At 42.3% G+C, this 17,602-nt stretch overlaps 2 protein-coding genes across 2 annotated transcripts in view; one reads left to right on the forward strand and one right to left on the reverse strand.

Moving 5' to 3' along the window:
- LOC117508976 (extracellular calcium-sensing receptor-like) overlaps positions 1-2,601 on the forward strand; it is a 71,251-nt gene extending 68,650 nt beyond the window's left edge. Inside the window, exons 9-10 of the mRNA XM_034168802.1 lie at positions 2,343-2,416; positions 2,497-2,601. Of these exons, the coding sequence (XP_034024693.1) occupies positions 2,343-2,416; positions 2,497-2,601 (179 nt within the window). The remainder of the gene's footprint in view (positions 1-2,342; positions 2,417-2,496) is intronic.
- A 9,482-nt stretch (positions 2,602-12,083) lies between these two features.
- On the reverse strand, positions 12,084-16,521 carry LOC117508977 (vomeronasal type-2 receptor 26-like). The gene is given in 4 exon segments (XM_034168803.1): positions 12,084-12,329; positions 12,331-12,688; positions 12,690-12,794; positions 16,478-16,521. Coding segments are annotated over 4 exon segments (753 nt in total).
- Between the last annotated feature and the right edge of the window lie 1,081 nt (positions 16,522-17,602).

A 17,602-nucleotide genomic window follows, 5' to 3' on the forward strand; every position in this document is an offset into this window, starting at 1 on the left:
AGGCCTGTATTGAACCCACCAGAACTTCTGTTGTTACTGTAATTTTGACTCAGCCTGTTAATTAAAATGGTGACGAGGTCAAACTGAGCAATGGTCTGAGTCCTAGTATTTTCTTCTCATTAAATGAATGCACGGGGTGACCAAGGTAAATTGTTTTATATTTACATGTTGATGTTTTGGGTTCACAGTTGTGTGATACTGTGGTAAAAAGGTCGGCTCCAACACTCCTCATGGTCTCACCTCCTGGTATTCCTCCATCCTTTGGCAGGATTAGACATGTATTTTGGTTATTGACTTCCCTCCACCTGTTTGTGTATTTCACTGTTAGGGTCAAACCTGTTGAAATGAAACAACCCAAACATGAGACAGAGAAGAACCACACATTGAGACTGGAATTCTTTCTCGCAGCGAGGAGAGAGAGACAGTGAGGACACCTCCTCCGATCCCCCTTCACTCTCTCTGCCATCTCTCTCTTCAGCTTTTATTTAGGTAATTCAGACAAAACACATAAGGAGCGTGCAGAAGCAAGCATAAATCATTTTTAGAGTCTCCATACAGATAAGCCATTATTATGGGTTTTTCGACAGTGTCAATACAGGTTTGTCTGCAGCTGGTTACACAGGCCCTCTTTGTTCCCTGTCAAGGACAGTCAGTTAATTAAAAAAAAATACACTACTGTGCTCAGCTCATTTCTCTAAGCAAATAGAAGTTAGCTCAGCTGATAAGATTCACGGTCCTCAGACATTCCTCAAGGCAGCAAGAGCTTTTCACACAGTAAATGATAAGTAGTTTAATTTGGAAAATGAAAACCCACAAACAATGTATAAGAAAGACATTATAAATGATACATATTACAATTTCTCTAACACCACCCATTGTGGAAATTAAAGTATCTTATGTTTTTGGAAATTCATCTTCTGTGTCCTGGCTGACCCGTATCTTGTTCTTCTCATTGATGCAAAAAGATGCATGCCGAGATTTGATGTTTTGGTGAAACATCAAATCTCGGCATGCATCTTAGATGCACCTTCTGGTAAATTGTAGCTGAACTTTCAGGTCTTATCTTTAAGAAAAGTCTCCTCTGTACCACTTCATTATGAAGCTGTATAACTGGGGAAACAAAATACAAAACATGCACTATGCACAATTACTCCAATCACAGCCACAGAAGCCTATAATGTCTTCTGGGTTGTTTGGGTGTCTTGGTGACTTTCCTCACTCTTCTCCTTCTTGCACAGTCACTCAGTGTTTGAGAAATATCTTCACCATCCAGATTTACCATACAGTGCATACTCTTTGTATTTCTACACATTGATGTAATAAAGTCCAAGACATATACAGTGACTTGTAAATGTTCATATATCCATCCCCTGACTTAAGAAACTCGCAATAAAAATGATTATTATATGGCTGCAAGGGTGTACGTGGTCTGATTGGCTGATTTCCAGTCTGATATTTTCCCAAATCAGACTGGTTACCATGACAATCGGTCCGGAAAGCGTATCACATTTGCGACTGTTTAAGATGAACCGAACCAGGTGGAGATGGTGAGGATGAAGTCTGAAGCCAGGTGGGCAGCCCAAGGAGCTGATGAAGTGCGGCAAGCCCTATTTAACTCATTTTGAGTGTTATAGATGCATTGAAAGCAAGAATAATAGACAAAAAATTACATTTATGTTGTAATATTTTGTAATATCAAAGGTTCTTTTTGCATGTTCTGTCAAAGTCTAAGTTAATAAATAAATAATGTTGAAAAGGTCATAAATAACATGAAAAGGCTAAAAACACATTAACATTTGATGGACAAAGCACTTGCTCTCTTCTTGAAAAATGCTATATGCTATGCTATGGCTATGCCGAGGATGATGGTCTCCTCGTTGTTGGCATGGACTCTTAGGTGACTCAGTAGTCCCAGTCGTGTACGCATTGCCTCCCACAGGTTGGACAGGTGATAGTTGGTGGGAGTTTCTGCCTGTTGAGTCTTGAAGTTGCACTTTTCTTCTTCTTTTCTCTTTTGTGTAGGAGATCCTAGCCTCTTCAATGCCTGAGTGCCAAGGTGAATGGAGGAATCTCCATTTGGTCGATCTTTGGCTGCAGTTTCCCAGGTGTTCCTGTTGATGTTGCAATTCTTCAGGTTTAGTTTGAGCAGATCTTTGTATCGCTTCTTCTGTCCTCCCCTGGTTCAGTGGCCCAGTTCCCGTTCAGAGTAGAAGACTTGTTTCGGCAGCCGGTTCTCATTCATCCGGACTATGTGGCCTGTCCAGCATAGTTAGCTTTTGATGACAAAAGATTCAATGCTAGACAGTTTGGCATCTTCAAGGATTCTGTCGTTTCTTCTGTAGTCCTCTCAGGTGATGTGGAGGATGCCTCTCAGGCAGTGTTGGTGGAAACGTTCCAGCGCTTTGATGTGCCGATGGTAAGACTGGTCTGTGTTTCCCAGCTGTTACAGAAGAGTTGGGATGACAATAGCCCTGTAGACTCTGATTTTGGTCTCAGTTTGGAGGTCTTGGTTCCGAAAGACGCGAGTGCATTGTCTACCGTAGCTGTGCCAGCGCACTGAAGATGGTGCTGGATCTCCGCATCAATGTCTGCCTTGGATGACATGTGGCCTGCCAAGGTAGGGAAAGTGGTCGATGTTTTGAAGGTTTGGCCCTCGAGTACGATGGCTGGAGGTTGTGGATTGGATCGTTTGGGCGCAGTTGCTGGAGAACCTGTGTTTTTCTTCAGGTTGATGTGAAGGCCGAGCTTTGTGTAACGCAAACTGGAAGGCTTCGAGGGTTGTCTGGAGTCTGCTTCCGTGTGAAATGAGACGCTGTTGTCAACTGCATACTCGAAGTTTACAGAGAGATGTTGTCTGGGTCAGGTTCTTGGATCGATGTCGGCTCAAATTGAAGACCTTCCCGTCTGTCCAGTATCTGATCTTGATTGCTGGTGGGAGTCTGTCTTTAGTCAGGTGGAGGATGGCGGCCACGAAGATGACAAAGGGGTGGGGGCGATGACACAGCCCTGTTGACGCCAGAGTTGACTCTGAAAGCATCTGATCTTTCTTCGTTGGCTTGCACGGATGCCGTCATGTCATCATGAAGCAGTCGTACAACCTTGATGAACTTTTCTGGACAGCTGAACCTGGCTAGAATCTTCCAGAGAAGCGGTCGGGAGATGCTGTCGAAGGCTTTTGTGAGGTCGATAAATGCCAGGTACAGTGGGAGGTTGTTGTTCGTGCGGCACTTTTCCTGTAGTTGTCGGACTGTGAAGATCATGTCCGAGGTTCCTCGCGATGGACGATAGCCAGTTTGACTTTCTGGAAGAAAGGTTTCTCGCCACTGATCTTAAATGGTTGTTGGTGATTCGGGCTAGGACTTTTCCCGCGGTCGACAGCAGTGAGATGCCACGGTAGTTTCCGCCAGTCTGCCCTGTCCCCTTTCTTCTTGTAGATCGTCACAATGATGGGCGTCTCTCAGGTCCGCTGGGATCTCCTCGTTGACTCAGATCTTCAGGATGAGCTTGGTGCAGCTGCATTTGGCAGGAGTGGGTCCGCCCAGTTTTGAAGACCTCAACAGGGATGCCGTCCAGACCAGGGCCTTGTTGTTTCTTCAGTCTGTGGATCACCGGGCTTGTCTCCTGGAAGCTTGGCACTCTGGCAAGATGTTCAATGATGTCATGCTCGGGCAGAAGGCTGAGGACCTCATCAGTAAGTTCTTCGAAGTGCTCCGTCCACCTTGCATGATCTCCGTCTGGCTTCAGGAGTCTAGTGCCATCTTGCTTCGGAGTGGGGCTTGTCCCTGGGTGAGGGGCCGTAGATGGCCTTGGTGGTGGAGAAGAATCCCCTGGTGTCGGTTCTGTCAGCGAGGGCTTGAATTTCAGTGGCTTCACACTTTATCGTCAGATTCAGCTTTCCCTCTGAATGTCGGCCTTCTTCTGTTGGTGTAGAGCCCTATTTGCATTGGGACTTGGGATCTTTCTTGAACTCCAGCAAGGGTTTGCACTTTTGGTCTCCATTAGTTGTTGCAGTGCATGTTCGTTGCTGTCGAACCAGTCCTGATGTTTCTTCTGGTTTATAGCCAAGGGGGTTCTGGCATGTGGCGCTGGTGGACATCTTGAGTTCTTCCCAGTGGGTGGAAACTGGGGCTGAAAACTGCGTGGGCAGCTCCTGAGCGAGCCGTTGCTGGAATTCCTGCCTGATTGAGTCATCCTGTAGCTTCGCAACATTGCACTTCCTGGCAGTCTTCTCTTTGGCCTGATGTTTAGCCTGAGTTTGGAGCAGATGAGCTGATGATCTGTCCAGCAGTCGTCTGCGTCGGTGAGTGCCTTGGTCAAGAGGACATCTTTTTGATCCTGCTTTCGGACAGTGACGTAGTCCAGCAGATGCCAGTGCTTGGAGCAGGGGTGTTGCCAAAAGATCTTGAAACTCTCTCTCTGTCGAAAGATGTCGTTTGTGATAACCACGCAGTGTTCAGTGCACTTGGTGAGTAGCAGGGTTCCGTTATCGTTGCACTTTCCGACCCCGTTCCTTCCGATGACTCCGTCTCAGAGTTGGTAGTCTCTACTGACTCTGGCATTGAAATTGCCGAGGAGCATGATCTTGTCAGATGCAGGGACTGCTGCCAGAATGTCTTCAAGATGCTGGTAGAAGGCTTCTTTCATTTCATCAGAGGCCTCCAGTGGTGGGAGCATACGGGCTCATGATGATGCATGCTGCTGGGAAGTGAGTTGGAGTCAGAGTGTGATGAGTTATTCATTGACCTCAAGTGGGAGTTCAGTCAGCTTGGGGAGGAGGCGGTTGTTGATAGTGAAGCCGACACAGTGGATCCGGCGTTCTTCTTTGGGGAGTCCTTTCCAGAAGAATGCGTATCCTCCCAGCTCTTCCCTCAGTTGACCCTCTCCTGTTCTTCTTGTTTCGCTCAGGGTGACAATGGCTAAGTTATACCTGGTGAGCTCTCTCGAGACCAGCGCGGTTCTTCTTTCTAGCCAGTCTGTGTTGGTGGTGTCCATTAGGGTGTGTATGTTCCACGTGCTGATTTTCAGAATCTTCTCATTGTTTCGAACCGACATAGTGGTGACCCTCTGGGCGTGGTTACCCAGACAGGCGAAACTGACGCAGGCTATGTTTAGTGCACCTTTTCTAGCCCCCTCCCTATTCAGGGTGAGCAGAGTGGGTCCTAAAAAGGGCTGCTCAGTCATGGGTGTAGCTGCCAAAAGATCCTCCTGCTTCGTCCGAGGAGTCAGACGACTGATCAAGCACCCACTGCTTCCGTGCCGGGTCTGAAACTAAGGCCTCCCAGACTCACAATCCTGCCCCCATCACTCATTCCCGGTCACTGAAAGACTTGAAGTAGAAGGCAGATTGCAACGAAACAATTGCCTAAGCAAGAAGACGCCTGTGCGTGTGTTTGTTTAGTGTAGGGATGACGTTGCACTCCGTCAGGCCACGGTTCTTGACCGATCCACAACTGGTTCCAATGGCTGGGGAAACCAGACGATTGGCGTTGAGGTTCTGCTGCAGCCTTCTTCCACTTTCACAGCCGTTTGGTGTTGTTGAAACACCTTCTCCGCCTGCTCCACCGTTGAGGACTTTGTTTGCTGTCCATGAGTTTGGGGATTTATATACCGCAAGCAAAAACAGTGTGCCAGTGGCCCTTGACATGGGGAGGCTGGTGGGTGCTACGCCTTGCCTAAGGGTGACCCAAGCACAACAGTGATTAAGAGGTAGCGCCAATTATCCTCAAATCTCTGAACTCCTGAACAGAGACCTCACTGCCAGATGTAGTTTAGGTCGTACACAGGACCATTGAAAAATGACACCTTTAATTCTGTGAAGCACACAGTTCTTCTTTTATGACAGTTATTTCTCAACATTTTTGAGTGGGATTGCATTTCTTAAAAAAAACAAAAAAACAAAACAAAACAATATAAAACTATTAACATGAAACATGTCAATATTTCAAAAACATGAAAACTATATCTTTTCATGTGGAAAATGAGTGAAGCCCTTCTCCTACTCTCCCCTCCCCCCTCCTCCTACTCTCTCCATCCCTCCCCCTCCCTCTCTCTCACAGAGCAAATTAAGCATTTTTGGAAACACGAATCCTTTAAACTGTAAAATAAACCATAAATTTCTGAATATATCACCATCTACAAACACAGAATGAACTCACAGAATGAATATTTGAAAAAAATGTTTCAAAGGAATTTCGTATTTACCACACAATTCTTGAAATGTATACAAAGTTCCTTCGTTGTATAAATCTTTGACTGTGTGAATGCCCTTAGTGTTCCATATTTTGAATCCTCCATCTTTTTTGCCAGGTGTAAACTGTTCATTACCCCACAGCGGAGTAAACTGTGATAAACCCACATATTCGTTCACAAGTTTATGGGCAGCATGCCACACCATAACAGTGTTTCTCAAAAAAGGATTCTTTGTTCGTTTTTTTAATATACGTAAATTTGCAGAGTAAAAATAGCAGTATATTGGCAAGTCCGGAATTGACTGCTGCTCAGTATTTACACAAGCTGGGGGGGAATTAGTACAAAAATAATATGAAGCTGATGTTAACTGAGCAGCCATATAATACCATTCCATATTTGGAAGTTGCAGACCCCCTCTTTCATATGGCAAATAAATTAATTTTAAACGAAGTCTTGCTTTCCTATTATTCCATATAAACTTATTAATTGATTCATTTAAATCTTTAAAAAATGATGATGGTAATGGCAAGGGGAGTGTCTGAAAATAATACAGAAATTTTGGCAGGATGGACATTTTTATTATATGTATTCAGCCAATCATTGACACTGGCAAAGTTGATCAACGGTTCAACGTCTCCATCACTTCCTTAACCCTTTACCTACTGAGGCTATAAATGGATGATTGGTTATAATTTTTTATTATAACAATAAAATTAAGAAATAATGTTCTATGTTTGTGTGCTTTGGTACCCTGTTCCAAGAGTACTTGAATTTCAATTGTATTACACCTGATTAACTATTTATGCACATTATTTGTAAGTTTTAGCATTTAAAATGAGAAAAAACACAAAAACGAACTTGATTTTTTTTTTCAGTTTTTTAGTGAAAAATGATTGTTATGTAAAGGAAGTTTGGATTTCACATTTTTAACAGGAAGCTGTAAGTGTTTACAATCAAAATAATTAATTTTGTGTGTCTAGAACTCAGAAACAGTGCAGAAACAGTGCAAAAGTAAACATTTTACAAGGCGAAAATATGCAAAAAGTAACCAATTTTAAAGTGCAGAACCAAACAATATGAATAACAACAAAGTGCAAAACTATATATACATATATCAGTTATTACCTGTATTATTAAAATGTGCAATAAATCACTCATTTTATCACTCATTTTCTGCAAAATTATACAATATGAATAAAACAATAAAGTGTCAAACTATATACAAATATATAACCAAGAATCAAAATTAGATCTAAACTACATCAGTCAGTGTGGTACTGCTTGTAACAGTTTCAGTCTGGCTGAAGACAGAGGCCAATTTTACAAAGTTTGCACATCCAGCAGGTTGACCTCTTGTAAACCTTGCAAGAACGCCGCCCCTTTGTGGACTGCTGGCAAGTTGGGTTTCCACTGCTTGTTGACACTGGGCAGTGGCTTGTGGCTGATGGAGCCATCACACCCACACAAACACGCACACACACCTTCACAAATGACACTAACACCCTGCCTTTTCCTCAAAAATTACTACATTTATGTTTGCTTTCTGTCTCTGTACTTTTCTGTCACTTTTGCACTCTTTTTCATACTTTTCCCTCGTTTCAAAAGTCACCGAACGTACTTTACCGTAATATATACAACATATAGCATACTGTTGGAAAGCACGGGTTCTTGGCTTGCTGTCAGTGTTGAAATTTTTCAGATTGAGGGCTTACATGAGAACTTACGGTAATGAGAATCAGCAGCGCACTAGTGTGAAACCTCTGTGTTTTTCCTCTGCATTATGACATCACAGGCTTACGTTTACCGTAATACACCATATATCATTGGAAAGCCCTTGGTGTTAGCTTAACAATGCACTTGGAATCATTCAGATTGGGCAAACTATGGCGGAGTTACGGTAAAAAAATACGCATAGGGAAAATATGGCGTGGGCGCCATCGCCGTAGATAAAGGGTTAACTAGGAGGCTGTAATTTGCATCGACAATTTGGTTTAGATTGGGTGTGATTTTAATACCCAAATATTTGAAACCATCAGTAGCGATGGTAAATTCGGTGCTGACAGGAGGGTTTTTCCTTTCCTCTGCATTTAGTAGCATAAGTACAGATTTTGTATTGTTAATTTTATAGCCTGAAAACTCACCAAAATCCTTTATTATATTTACCAAGTTAGGAATTGTTTTTTAAGGTCCATCAAGAAGAATATAATATCATCAGAAAATAATGAAATCAAGTGATTTATTTTCCAATATTGATTCCCGCTATCCCCTCATGGCTTCTCACTGCCATAGCCAGTGGTTCCAAGGCTAATGTGAAAAGCAAAGGGGACAAAGGGCACCCTTGTCTGGTTCAGCGTTCTAGATTAAATATTTAGAGATATTATTATTGGTTAAAATTTGTGCAGTGGGATTTGTATACAACAACTGAATCCATTGTATAAATGTTTCTCCTAGACCGTACCTTTGAAGCAGTTCCATAAGATACTGCCATTCTATTCTGTCAAATGCTGGACTTGCATCCACAGCTAGCATTGCAGTGTCTCTTGTATCCTGTTTTTCATATAAAATATTTAAAACCCACCTAATGTTATGGTATCCTTGTCTCTTTTTAATGAAATTTTCTAATCTTTGGATAAAGCCTTACATAATATTTTCGTATCACAGCTCATGAGACTAATTCCTCTATATGACGAGCATTCTGTGGATGGTTTGTTTGGTTTCAGAATTAATGTAATTGTAGCTAATCTCAGTGTGTCCAGAAGGACACCTAAATCAAGAGATTCTCTATACATATTAAGGAGAGGCTGTGTCAACTTGTTCTTAAATGTTTTATAAAATTCAACAGGTAACCCATCCGGTCCGGGTGTTTTGCCACTATTCAATTCCCCTATGGCTTCTCCTATATCATGAACTGTGAGTGGGCTGTTAAGTATTGCCCTGTCTTCTTCTGATAATGTTTGAAACTGTAATTTGTTGCAAATTTATTTTGGACTTCCTCAGTTGAATTACATTCTGATTGATACAATAATTTATAAAATGACCTAAAGCTTTCATTTATCTCTTTAGGATCAGTGGTTAATTTCCCTGTAGTTGATTTTATGCTTATAATGGATCTGTCAGCTTGTTGTTTTTTATTCTCCAGGCCAATAATTTGCCTGCCTTTTCTCCTTGGTCATAAAATGCCTGTTTCGTCCACATCAAACTTTTAGCAATTTTGTCTGTTGTTATTTTGTCATATTTAGCTCTCATAACCTGTAGTGTCTGTAATTTTTCTGGGTTGTTGGTTTCAGAATATTTTCTAATTCCTTAATTTGGCACTCCATCAATATGAGTTCTTGATTGTGTTTTTTGCCTTGGTTACTTGTGTAACCAATAATCTCTCCTCTTATATAAGCCTTAAAAGCTTCCCATCTGAGTCTCTTAACAAATAAGTTTGGAGTCTCCATCTCTTTGGACATCTTTCCATTTTACCAAATTGAATCTTCATTGAGATTGGTGCATGGTCACTTAACACAATGCTGCTGTACCAACATTCTTTTACCTTTGACTGTAGTTCTATTGAGATTAAAAAATAATCAATACAAGAGTGGGTTTTATGTATACTTGAGAAACAAGAATATTGTCTGCTGTCTGGATTAAGACTCCTCCATATGTCACATATCCTAAATTCATGAATATATTGATTAAATAGCTTTCTAGTTTTGCCATGTGTAGTATCCTTTTGAGATGATCTATCCTTTACTGGATCCGAGGTACAGTTAAAATCTCCTCTCATAACATACAGACCTTCTAAGTTAGAAATATTCAAAAATAATTTTTCGAAGAAAGATGGTGAATCCTCATTAGGCCCATACACATTTATAAAATTTATTTTTTGTGATAAAATATTCCCCTGGACAATAATGAATCTCCCCCCTGAGTCTGTGATAAGTTTTGATTTTTGGAATGGTATTGATTTGTGTATTATAACAACCCCTCTAGCATGACTTGTAAAAGGAGCGTGAAACACTTGGCCCTGCCATCTTTTAGTGTGCATATCAGTTGTGGTTAGATGTGACTCTTGTAGAAATAATATTTCAGATTTAAAATATTTTATCCTATTTAGTACTTGTTTTAGTTTTATCAGTTTCCTCATTCCCCTGACATTCCAACTTGTGATTATAACCTCGAATTCACTTTGATTGTTCCTTTCTATAAGTTTAATTTAACTCGAATATTAAGAAAAACAAAACAAAATGGGTCATGTTTTACATACACACACACACACTCATTCAACCTAGTACCCTTTCCCTCACTGAACACTTGCACCAAAACCAGTGAGGTGCTTCCCCCTCCCCTTAGAACATGAAGAGTTGCAAGGACATTGATCCATAAAACTGAGGAGCAATTAGTCAACATGACCCCCAACAACATTTCCGAACCATGCTATCAAGAATTATGATTATCTACCCTTCTTTTCCGATTAAAATAATATTTTCAATTACTATCCACACCTCCTTTTAAATACATGTGAGTGTTTTAATTTACACTCTAAAGTTTTTGAACTGGGAATGATTGTCAAAAACAAAAAACAAATAAAATATTGGTATGAATTCTTACCAAAATTTACAGCCCAACATTCCTTAATAACGTCCAAAAACTTCTCTTTAATATTACCATCTTCTCAGTTTACACTTGTCCTTAGTCAGGAAGTTCTTTTGGGAGGCCTTTATAGAAATCTTCTGCCTGCTGGGGCGATGTAAACAGATGAATCTTGCCATTATGCAGAATCCGGAGTTTACAAAGATTGTACTGGAATCCACGAAAAGCGTTAATGTCCACAAATCGCTGTATCACAGGTTGAAACCCCTTCTGCACGTGAAGAGTTTCCGCAGAGAGATCTTGAACAAATGTGATTTTCAGCCCGTCATGTTTAATCTCCCTCTTCCTCGCTTCCCAGTAGACAAACTCCTTTTCTTGGAACTTTAAAAACCGTATCAGGACAGCTCTCTGTTGGTTTGGTTTGGCAGACCCCAGCGTACGATGAACTCGTTCCAGTGTAAACGTGCGTTGCGGTGGTAAGCCCAGCCACACAGGTAGCATTTCTTTCTTCCTCAATTCTCCAAGTCGTCTGTTTTGGCCTCTAAAGCAGTGATTCATTTGAGAGTAGATTGTAGTGCTGCTGTTGTTTCCCCTTGCACTGTTTCAGTCTCATTGATGCGGTCCTCTGCCTGCTCAATGCGTTCCTCTACTTGTTCAATGCGGGCCATATTATCCACTACTTCTTGTTTCATCTCCGCAACTTTACCTTCTAGTGTTGTAAGGGTATCAGTCACACCCGTAAGCTTTTGGTCGATGCCATCAAATCTTGTACTGAAGTCTGACCGCAGTAGTTTGAGCTCCTCCATGACTTCTTCCATGCTAACCATGTTAGCATTAGCCGTTGTACTCGGGGTGCTTGAAGTTTGCAAAGTTGTTAATTTGGTGCTTTTGCTACATGTACGAGTGAATAGATCACATGGCTCCCCAGCTGGAGGTTTTGGCATGTCCACACCACGTAAAATCTCGAGAAGGCATTGGTAGTTTGTAAGGGTTTTCAAGAAAAATGAAGCATAGTTTCGGAGCTTCTCTGCTAAGCGACCATCTTGGTCACGTGACCCCCCCAACTTTAATCTTTTTAATGGACATAATGCCTGCCACTTATTTAAGGCAGGCCTTTATTTTTTTCAGAGGGATTTTTGACCCGGTCATTAAATTAGGCAGGTCTTGATTCAGGATTCCCTGTAGCTCATTTTGTGCCTCTTAACTGAAACAAATCCTTTACATAATATAATGGATTTTGTCCATTTATACATATAATAGATTTTGTCCATTTTATACATGTACCGGATTTTGATTCACTGGTCCACCTTAATCCATTATGTTCGAGTTTTACTGTATACATTGTTATGTCTGTCTTTTCCTATCAGGTGCTGTTTAGTATTTTGTTCTGGCTTCAGTACAATAATGTAACACTTGGGAGCAAACAGGCAGAACACCAGGCCTAAGCTGAAAGTCAGAATTGAAAAAGACTCTACTGCATCAGCATAATTTCCAGGAGAGCTGATATAAGCAGGGATGAATGCCAGCCATACAGCACAGAAGATCAGCATGCTGAAAGTGATGAATTTTTGCCTCGTTGGAGTTTCCAGGTAACCTACGGGCCAGAAAGGCCAATATGAAGCACAGACAGGCTTGGAGGCCAATATATCCTAGAATGCACCAGAAGGCAACATTTGAGCCCACACTACACTCCAGTATGATCTTTGATTGTTCATACTGTGTGTTTCGGATTGGAAAAGGAGGAGCATCAATGAGCCACGCAGCACAGATTACCACCTGAACTAAAGTACTGCTGAAGATAATGGCCTTCTGCTGCTTGGGTCCCAGCCACTTCATAATGCGGCCCTTTGGCCTGGTGGCCCTGAATGTAGCTAAAACCACAAGAGTCTTTCCCAGAATGCATGAAATGCACAGTGAGAATGATGCTAAAGGCAGTGTGACGCACCATGCAGGACAAAGGTGTGGGCTTTCCAATAAACACCAACGAACACAGGAAACACAGAGTCAGTGAAAGCAGGATTAAGAAACTGAGACCAAGACCATAACTACCAAGACTACTCAAAACTGCTTTTCATCAAACTTGGTTGGGCTGTACCGTATGGGCCAACAAAGAAGACAATATATTTGGGGGTTGATGACAATAAGTACTCAAAAACACATTTGTTTTTTTTATTTAACCACATTTGTTTAATGTGCCTAAGAACTGACCAACATCTACCTCGATTTGATTAATGTCTGCCAAATTGGTAAGCTAATTTTTCATGAAGCCTGCATGGGCCAAAAAAGTTTCAATTCAGTGTATCCATATGGGCCAAATCATAATATAAATCACCCCAAGGCATTTCACATGGCAAGGTATAACCTTACCCACCTATGACCAAGCACATCGGCAACAGTGGTAAGTGAAAACTCCCACAGGTGTTTTTTGATTATTGAAAGAAACCTTAAGTAGACCAGGCTCAGTGAGGTGACCATCTGTTTTAGCTAACACTTTCAATAATGATACAGACCTGAATAACAGGGCTTTTTTATAAATATAAAATTACTTGCTCAGGCTTTTCTCAACATTTTTATAAACTTTACAAATGCCAAAACCATTACAATGAAAAATGGTGAATGGGTACATATTTGGGGTAACGGAAGAGGAAGAACACTGGATACATGGATTTTTTTTAAAATTATTTAAATATAAACGCAACACTTTTGGTTTTGCTCCCATTTTGTATGAGATGAACTCAAAGATCTAAAACTTTTTCCACATATACAATATCACCATTTCTCTCAAATATTGTTCACAAACCAGTCTAAATCTGTGATAGTGAGCACATCTCCTTTGCTGAGATAATCCATCCCACCTCACAGGTGTGCCATATCAAGATGCTGATTAGACACCATGATTAGTGCACAGGTGTGCCTTAGACTGCCCACAATAAAAGGCCACTCTGAAAGGTGCAGTTTTATCACGCAGCACAATGCCACAGATGTCGCAAGATTTGAGGGAGCGTGCAATTGGCATGCTGACAGCAGGAATGTCAACCAGAGCTGTTGCTCGTGTATTGAATGTTCATTTCTCTACCATAAGCCGTCTCCAAAGGCGTTTCAGAGAATTTGGCAGTACATCCAACCAGCCTCACAACCGCAGACCACGTGTAACCACACCAGCCCAGGACCTCCACATCCAGCATGTTCACCTCCAAGATCGTCTGAGACCAGCCACTCGGACAGCTGCTGGAGCAATCGGTTTGCATAACCAAAGAATTTCTGCACAAACTGTCAGAAACTGTCTCAGGGAAGCTCATCTGCATGCTCGTCGTCCTCATCTGGGTCTCGACCTGACTCCAGTTCGTCGTCGTAACCGATTTGAGTGGGCAAATGCTCACATTCGCTGCCGTTTGGCACGTTGGAGAGGTGTTCTCTTCACGGATGATGCGAAGGAGATGTGTTGCACTGCATGAGGCAAATGGTGGTCACACCAGATACTGACTGGTATCCCCCCCCAGTAAAACAAAACTGCACCTTTCAGAGTGGCCTTTTATTGTGGGCAGTCTAAGGCACACCTGTGCACTAATCATGGTGTCTAATCAGCATCTTGATATGGCACACCTGTGAGGTGGGATGGATTATCTCAGCAAAGGAGAAGTGCTCACTATCACAGATTTAGACTGGTTTGTGAACAATATTTGAGGGAAATGGTGATATTGTGTATGTGGAAAAAGTTTTAGATCTTCGAGTTAATCTCATACAAAATGGGAGCAAAACCAAAAGTGTTGCGTTTATATTTTTGTTGAGTATATTTCTTTTACCCCCATCACACATAGCCAGAATCACGCAGAATGCCGTCAGGGTGACGAATCAGCGTACATCCGAAAAGTGTCGGGTTTCAATTCCAAAACATTCTGACAGTCATCTGTGAGAGTCCCCACAGTTGGTCAAAACTGGCCGGCAGTGATGAGTGTGATGCGCATGTTCAAAACCCTCTGGGTGCTGTCAAGATGGGACACCTATCCAATGGCGGTCGATGTGCAATCTGAGGACCATCTGACCACAATTTACATATTCTGATGGCGGCAAAACAGGATCTGAAATGATTTGAGTGCATACGAGGGAACCTCGAGATGGACCTGGGACGGCAAAGCCTGCCGGTAGGACCTGCACGTGACAAGTATAATCATGCCCCCCCTCCCTGGAGTGCAAAGGAACTCTTGAAATGTATGTGGCATGCTTCATCATGATCGTAATTATGAATTATTATCATGTACAGTGAATGTGAACAGTGGCTATCAAACCGAAAGCACCATGCACTACTGTATGCATGCCGCCGCAAATCTGAAGAGGCTGTTATATCCACAGTAGACCTTACAGATATTTGTCCATTCCTTCCCATGGGTGACGTAAATAATGTGAAATATTGTCTCTATCACATCTCTATAGACCACGGGCAGCCATGCCTCTCCATAGTGCACAGTAGCACGTCATTGCATATGTCAGGCTCGGAGCTGAATGGATCTTGTCACAGACTGAGCTGTGATGCTTACGCAGTCAATGGTGTGCAGGCAGCAATTAGCCAGCATTTAACAACTATGCTGCACTGACACCGACTGTGGTTCACTCTTCATCTATCCGTATGTACTGTTTTCATTTCCCTGGTTTATTATTCACCATCATTAATCACCATTTGCCATAACTTTTACCTAGCATTGTGACTAAGAGCGCAGGGAAAGGCCTACTGACATTTCTTATGTTGCAATGTGTTTAATTCCACCACGTTTCAAAACGCGCATCTTATACCATCATTCATTATCAAATTTCATCTGTTTTAGTGATCCTTAAAACACTTGTAAACCATTTCTGTAACAGTTTAAGCTTACTCACCAAAGTCACCAGCATGCAGGTACTTCCTTGTTTGGGGCAAACCGAGTGAATGTTCCATTCAATGTAAATACAGGGGTTCCCGCGGTTTGGCGGAGCAAACTATTTTAGACAGGGGTGTTTTTATCTGGTGATGTTTATATTCCATTTTATTATGCTTAGAAGGGGTTTTTGGTTAAAGGAAATTGTGTTGGGTGTTTATGTACGAGGTCTGTTAGAAAAGTATCCAACCTTATTATTTTTTTCAAAAACCATATGGATTTGAATCACGTGTGATTGCGTCAGACAAGCTTGAACCTTCGTGCGCATGCGTGAGTTTTTTCATGCCTATCGGTTGCGTCATTCGCCTGTGAGCAGGCTTGGAGTGAGGTGTGGTCCACCCCTCTCGTCTATTTTTTATTGCGAATAAATGTCTGAACGATTTGGAGCTTTGCTGCATCAATTTTTTTTCCAGAAACTGTGAGAGACCTCCAGGTGGACACCATTCGAAAAATTAATATGGCTTTCAGGAACGATTTTATGGGGATTAAACAGATTACAGGGTGTTACTGCCCCTTTAAGGACGGCCCACAACTGCTGAGAGCGTGGCCCGCTCCCAGCCCCCATCGACAGGCTGACACCCCGCTGGAACAACCAGATCATTTCCAACGTGAAAGCTTTGTTGATCCGGGACCTCGTCTGACTTTCACAAAAAGGCAGAAGATGTGGACGTCAGCACTTTATCGGCACATTCCATCATTACAGGAGTTTTTTTCATGGAAAAAGAAGCGGAGGGACGCGCCACCGTGCCGCTCATGGCGCGGCACAAAACTACCTCGGTGTTGGTCTAGTGCAGGCTGACCTAATGCCCCTAGAGTTCCGCAGCTGCAATGACAAGCTGACCATCTTTTGTGTACATGGAGGTAAAAGTGAGCATGACACAGCCGTTGTGTATGTCAGAGTGCAGGGACAGACATACTTGCTAAGGGTAAGACTAGTGTCTAAGTTGCCATATCCTGTGTTGCTAGGCCAGGATCTTCCAGTGTTACGAGGTCTGTCCATAAAGTATCGTACCTTTTTATTTATTTTTTTAAACTATATGGATTTGATTCATGTGTTTTCACGTCAGACAAGCTTGAACCCTCGTGCGCATGCGTGAGTTTTTCCACGCCTGTCGGTGACATCATTCGCCTGTGAGCACGCCTTGTGGAAGGAGTGGTCCCGCCCCGTCGTTGGATTTTCATTGTCTGGAAATGGCGGAATGATTTGGGTTTTTTTTTTCATCAGAATTTTTTCAGAAGCTGTTAGAGACTGGCACCTGGAAACCATTCTAAAAATATATCTGGCTTTCGGTGAAAATTTTACGGACTTCACAGAGAATAAGGACTATTACTACAGCTTTAAGGACGGCCCACAATGGCGCTTGGTGCGCCGCGCTCTGAGCCGTGACGATAGGCACGAACCACCGGATTTCTAAACAGATGGCTGTGTGGAGGTGGGACCGTCGTGTGCACTTTCTCTGGTTATCACAAGAGCTGGACATCAACCATTTTCCGGCAGATTTCACTTTTAACAAGAGATTTTGTCGTGGAAAGCCGCGCAGAGGCTTCGTGCGTAACGATCGATTCGCTGTTCGAGAGAGACAAAGAACGCCTCCGTTTCGGCGTGTTAGAGGACAAGTTGCGACATGCCTATCTCGGCTTTCAATACTTACCAATCGATTGAGTTATAAAAGAAATTGTGGAGAGCTGGGCATGTCCGAACTTGTCCTCTGACATGCCGAAACGGAGGCGTTCTTTGTCTCGCTCGAACAGCGAATCGGTCGTGACGCACAAAAGTTATTTAAAATTACTGTCATGTCTGAAGTTTTAGAAAGTGAAAATATCAGATATATGTTTTAGTTTAAAGTAATGTGCTAATTTTTAAGGTTTTGTGAGCACATGCTCTGCCCCGCCGTGCATTATGGGTACGATGATGTAATCTCAGT

This window comes from Thalassophryne amazonica, chromosome 4 (genome assembly GCF_902500255.1).
Source record: "Thalassophryne amazonica chromosome 4, fThaAma1.1, whole genome shotgun sequence".
NCBI lineage: Eukaryota > Metazoa > Chordata > Actinopteri > Batrachoidiformes > Batrachoididae > Thalassophryne > Thalassophryne amazonica.